General features: G+C 39.8%; 1 protein-coding gene across 1 annotated transcript in view; it reads right to left on the reverse strand.

Moving 5' to 3' along the window:
• Positions 1-6331, reverse strand: part of ERC2 (ELKS/RAB6-interacting/CAST family member 2) — a 792499-nt gene extending 786168 nt beyond the window's left edge. Inside the window, exon 1 of the mRNA XM_042929693.1 lies at positions 5675-6331. Coding sequence (XP_042785627.1) covers positions 5675-6331 — 657 coding nt within the window. The remainder of the gene's footprint in view (positions 1-5674) is intronic.
• Positions 6332-6556: the final 225 nt, after the last annotated feature.

Here is a 6556-nt window from a genome sequence, read left to right on the forward strand (position 1 = left end):
GTCAGTGCAGAGCCCAACATAGGGCTTGATCTCACGAATTGTGGGATCATGACCTGAGCTGAAATCAAGAGTCAGATGCTTAACCAGCTGAGCCACCCAGGTGCCCCACATATTTCCCCTTTTGGTAAGGACATTAGACAAATTCGGTTAGGGCCCACTCAAATGACCTCATTTTAACTTGATTACCTCTGTAAAGACCCTATCCCCAAATAAAAACACATTATGAGTTACAGGGGATTAAGATTCCAATGTATCTCTTTGAGGAGAACATAATTCAATCCATAACATAAGTATTATTAATTTCCAGGATAGAAGTATCTAGTATATCATGTCTCAAGTTTATTTGACCAGAAAATCCCATCTGCCAAGTGTCATTTCCCTGGATACACTTTGGAAAACTGGCTTTGAGGGATTGATGGATCTCAGACTTAGAGTAGCAGAAGGAATGGAGCCTGAAAGAAGGCACAGGGAAAAGACAGGTCTGAATAGTGAATATATTTAAGTCCCATCCACAAATTGGACGGTTCTGGACACTCCAAGGCTGAGCCCTTAATCCCACAAACACCCAGTACTCAAGGTGACTGCAGCTGCATTTAACTGTTAGTGGATACCCCCTCACAATGCAGCTGCCTCGCCACCTTCCCAATAGGAGATAGAATTAATTCTATCACCCACTTCCTAGTGGTACAACCCTTCATATCTGGACACTCCCAATGAAATGAGCATTTTAGAACAGGGTTTAATGACCCTGTTGAAATGGCCCTACAGTTATACAAACAAAACAAAATGATAAAAGAAACACAGAAATGTGATCCATCTCGACCTTTTCAAGTTACAGGCTCAAAATGAGAACCAATAAATCATATGCTGAAACTAGCTCAAAAACTCATCAAAAACCCATATTAATATTGATTTAGAGTAGATTATTTCCTATTGTGTTAAGCTAGAAATAGAAATCATCACATAACCATTGCTTAAAAGCCGTAAAACTCCCCAGGCAGGTTTACTTACACTTCTTAGGTTACATTTCCCAATGACCTTGTCCCACTTCTGCATTCACAAGATGGGTAAATATTAGATCTAGTACAATCTCCCAGCGTGTGATGCTATTTATATTCATGCAGATCCTTGGCCAGCCATGTGCAAGTTAGGAAAATGTCTCAAAATTGCTTAATATACATCTAATTTGGAAAAAGTAATCTATTAAAAATATAAAGTTAATTATTGCAAAAAAAATCCGGGAATATGAAAAGTCAATAATGTAATATGCATCAAACTGCAAAACATAAGTCCTTATGAAATTTCTGAAAATTTCTCCTCTACCATGTGTTCCCTCTGTGATCTCTATCACACAGGTAAATAGAAAGGAGCTGTAAAGACAATCATATAACCTTTTAGAGAAAAGTAGGCTACTTTACTTTCTAATAGTTGCATTCTCCTGCCCCCAACATCCACACCCAACCCCATAGGAATTACAAATAACAAGGGGGCTGCCTCAAGTGGCAGCCAAACATCCACTCCAAATCTTTTCTTCTCACCTCTCCCCCAAATCATTCTACAGGTTTGACATTGAGTTCACACCATTCCAAAGATTAGCTGTCTGTAATACTCTACCACCCTCTTCTTCCATTCAAGACAGCACATCATGAAGTAAAAAGTACAAGTGATAACATAAGAGTAACTGTGCATCCATGCACTCCAGTTTATACAAACATGCCAATGATGCCAACTGCCAATACTGTAACTCTTCATGGTCCCAAATATATTTCTATTCATGCAGCTCTGTGTGGCTGAGAAGCAGGGCCTGGGAGAAAACCTGGGGGATAGGAGTGGGGAGGGAGTCTGAGATGAAATATCCATCCAGGAACCTGAGTAGCTACTCTTTGCACATAAGAGATTTGGTCACAGCCACCTACCCATTGTCTCCAAGTTTCCAACAGCCGTGTGCTTCCTACAACATAGGAAGAATGCTCAACATCCTCCCTTTGATCTGCAGTTGGGTTCAGCTCCCTTGGACAGAACCACTAGAACTTCCAAATATACTGCAAAAGAATCCATGAGTGGGAGCCCTCTTCAACAATGCACATAAGGGTGAAAGGTTTGCATTAGTGAGCATTAAATTCACAGAACCATGAATTTCATATACAAGAGCACTTTGAGCTTCCTGACCTCCACCGTATGATGGATCTGCTTCCCATTTGTATTTACTTAGTATAGTTCAAATGGTTTTAGATCACCCAAATTTAGGTTAGTGAAATTCTAATTATCCAGATACCCTCTGGTAGAACCACATTTGTAGATGTAGTCCGTGGTTGTTGTGCATAAGAAACCACAATCAAATGTTCCGTATCTCCTTTACATTCTTTTCTTCCATACAGAAAAAGTTTCCATGATTTTTTCCTCTAAAGGGAAATTATAGTCAGTTATGGTAAATGGCAGAAACTCTAAACAGCACAAAAAAACACTTCTGGGAAAAAGAAATAAATTCCTAATTAAGAATAAAAATCCCAATTAAACTAAATCACATTCTTAATCATTTTATCAGAGTTAGTCTTTTTTTTTTCATCTAACACATACGATGATAAGATTATACTCACAGCTCAGTGATCCTCTAAGGAGTTAGTGAACATAAAGTCTTAGCCGTTGGCATAAACTATACCAAAGCCTTAAAGCCCAGCTCTCTCATTTACTAGCTGTGTGCACTTGGGCAAGCTGCTTATTCTTCTTACATTTATTTTTCATCTGTAAAATGAGAAAAAGTCTAGCACCTACCTCAGGTGACTGACACAAACACTAAATAAGATAATGTACACAAAGTTCTAAGAACAATGCCTGGCACATAGTAAACCCCAACAGATGTCTATCGGTAGCAGTAGCAGTAATAATAGAAACAGCAGCAACAGCAGGAATCTGGATTGTTCCCCTAACTTTATTTCATCTAACTCCACTTTTTGACAAACATAAAAACCCCACTGGTAGAAGTTTCTAGTGTTCCTTCATATCTGACTCTCCTTCCTGGAAAGAGGAGAGGACTATACCTCCTGACCCCTTGCAATCATGTCACTTCCAGTCCAAGGAATTGTGAAGCCAATGTGCCATCTCCAGGCACTCCCTTCCTCTGGTGTAGTAACTCTTGAAGCCATGTGCCAAGGTACAGAAAGCCGGGATCCTGAGTCACTGCCTGGAGGAGGGCTGCCCTGGAGACTCACTTGACCTACTTCACACTTCAGGTGAATAAGGAAGGAATCTTGATGTGTTAAGCCACTCAGATTTGAGGTTTGTTGATTACCACCCTATCCTGACCAATAGGTACTCCAATACCTCTAAAAGGGATCCTGACATAATTCCCAGAGGAGAAAGAGAGGTGCTTCAATTGTTAAAAAATAACTTGCTTTTTGTCAATATTTAGATTCTTTACTTTGTAATACTACCTCATATTGCAAGCAAATTGACTTTTCAAACTCTCCATGCTTCTTCCTCCTTTTATATTTTTAACCTAAAAAAGAAAATAATTACATTTTACTTCTATTTAATACACAGGTTAATACTGGGGCTCTTACTGGATCATATGTCACATGGTCATATGGCACCCATAGTACCAAACATAGCCTGTGATCATAGTAGTTTCCAGAACTAGGAAGGGGTACTGGGAGCACCCTCAAGTGTTCAATTGTTTCTGGCTTAAGGCAACATGGGACAGTTAAGTAGAACTATGGATATTTTCTACTTTAAACTAAAACTAACCCTTATGAAATAGAAAAGGGGTTTAAAATGTTTTTACAAACCAAAAAGGTTTTGTGCATCATTAAATTGTACCTCAATATATTATTTATTTTATGTTGTCACTTCCATATTTACATCTGTATGAATGTCAGAATAGACACATAATATATTGGCATAATTGTACATCATAAATATACATGTATAAGTTGGGGTCTCTGCTCAAAAAAATTTAATGATAGGAGCATAAGATAAAAGTAACTTTGAAACTGACAGTTTAAAGAATGGCCTTCACACTTTTTGTCGCTATTTGCATCATTCCTAAACTGCTGTAACCATTTTCCAAAGCAACTAAAAAAGAAGAAAACCAATACAGAACTAGGGAAATTCACATAGCAGTAACAGGTTCATAAGGACATCATGAACCAGCAAAGTCAGAAGGAAAAAAAATAAAAGCAGAAATGATAGTGAGGAGCATAGATTTGATTTAGGGTTGAAGAACAAAACTTTCTGTTCCAACTAAAAATCACGTTTCCACATCTGAAAACCAGCAAAGGCTCTGTCAGATAGTTAAAAGGATAAGGTGATTGCTTTCTACACATAGAAGCAGGATGAAGAGCAGATTCTCATACAGATCAGAAATGCTTCTAAAGATACTTGGACTCCAAAGTGTGGTATCCAGGGAAAAAGGAGGGCCAGCAGATAACCCCAAGAAAGGCAGAGAGCTTTGTTAGGCCAACATCCAAACCAATTATTGAAGAATCACTAGTTCAGCCAAGTTAGAATTATCTCAAATTTCTACAGAAAGTTAAATGATATCTGGGAATTTTTCAGCCAAATGGCACAGAGCTCTCTATTCCCCATCTCATAGCACTTACCTCACTATCAGTAAGAGGTGAAGCTGGGATTTAAACCCAGGCATATCAGACTCCAAAACCCTTATGAAAACAGCAGCAGATAAATGAGCCTCACAGAATAGGTAGGATTTGGAAATGGAGACTGGCTGGCACTGAAAGGGGAGAGGCAGGGAGAGGAGGCCCTGAGGAGGCCATTAGTGAAAGGGAACAGAAAAAGCTAAGGAATAGAGGTGGAAAACCCTGAGTGTGTGCAGGAATTACCAAGTATAGTGCAGGTAGCATAGGAAATGTGCAGGGAGGAGGTATGAGATAAGGCTGGGAAGGCTGGCTCTGGCCTTTCAGCTGATGATGCTGTTGGCTCAGCCAAAGAGGCAGACTTCACTCTGAAGGCAATAAGCAATAATTGAGAGCTTTAAAGCAGAGAAATGGCATATAATGCAAGTAGGCCCTGGGAAAACTAATCTTGCTATGACATGGAAGATAGATTAAAGAAGAATAAGAAGGTGCCTTGCATATAATACATGTGCATTTAATATGAATGGATAAAGGAAAGACCAGGTTAAAACTTATTGTGTTTCTCCAACATGATACCAAACCCATTCTACCCAGTGCTATTTAATGTTTGGTTTGCTATTTAGAGAATAAATTCCCCTCATTCTAGAAAGAAATAAAGCTGCTGTGGCTTCAAAAATAAGTCAATTGATCAGTCAAGTGTGGCTCTCTAAATGTTGCCGTTACAGTATCTACTCTGGCAAAAATTAACATTTTCTTCTTCTATGCAGAGGGAAGTACATCTGAGCTGCTGCTGTTACTGCTGAAAAAGAAAAAAAAAATTAACCAAGTACAAAAGTTAGGCAATGAAGAATGGTTCCTCCCTTTCAGCAACAGGGTGAAAAAGTTATTGGAAAATAAGATAATAAGCCATAATTTCATATTTCTTATGCCCTTTTGTGGTCTCCAAGTCAAACACGTACTAAGCCATAGCTTTCTTGATGATGCCAAACTTCCTTCTGTACAGGTCATGGTGCCATCTGCAAAGCATCAATTACTCAGTGAGAAGCCAAGGCTGAAAAACCCTGAGATGAGTCATAACCTACCTGATTTTCTTCATGGGAAACCCTCATCTGCTCCTTGAGGACAGACATTCGGGCTGCCTCTTCTTTCCTCAAGACTCTCTCCTTCTTGAGCTCAGGGCTCCAGAAGGTCTTGATACTGTTCATGGAAGATCCCAACTTGCTGTCCTTGATGTCTAGCTCTTTCCGGAGGAGGTCATTCTCTCTCTGAAGTTCCTTGAGCTGGGCTTGAAGGTCTAACATTGTGCTATCCCTTACCTGCCTCAACATGGAGGGGACCTGGTGGTGGTGATGATGAGACGAGCTAGTCAGACCACCATGTTGATCCGTGTATGAAAGAACATCTGTGTGGGAAAGTCCAGCAGAAGCAATATTGGGACTACTCCCCATGGCTGTGACTCGGCCTCCATATACAGCTCTATTTGTGGCCCTTCCCAGAGTCATGGTGCCCTTTGGGTAAGTTGTCGAAGCCACCCCCTCATGATCACTCAGATACATGGGTCCAGACGTAGCATAAGCCGCATTAAGGGACTGGATATTCTCCATGGACAGTGTCTTGCCTGTTCCTCCACCTCCCCCACTGCTTGTTCTTCTGTGGCCCAAACGAGGAGACCTTGGCAAACGAGGAGATCTGGAAGGGCTACCTTCCAGATTGGTGATTGTTCTTGCACTTCCATACATTTTTCTTCTATTATGAGGTGCTACTGAAGAGAAGGAATGCTATACTAAGTTGGGAGGTAAGCCAGTATTTCCACTATTGGCCTGAATTTTCACTGCATATTTTTCACCGTCTGTACCAGAAAATGACTCCAAATAGAGACCTGAAAAATGAGAAAAAAGATAATCAAAAACAAACTGTATTATATTTTTAAAAATGCATTGATAGATCAATGATGATAATGATAG

This window comes from Panthera leo, chromosome A2 (assembly GCF_018350215.1).
Source record: "Panthera leo isolate Ple1 chromosome A2, P.leo_Ple1_pat1.1, whole genome shotgun sequence".
Classification (NCBI taxonomy): Eukaryota; Metazoa; Chordata; class Mammalia; order Carnivora; family Felidae; genus Panthera; species Panthera leo.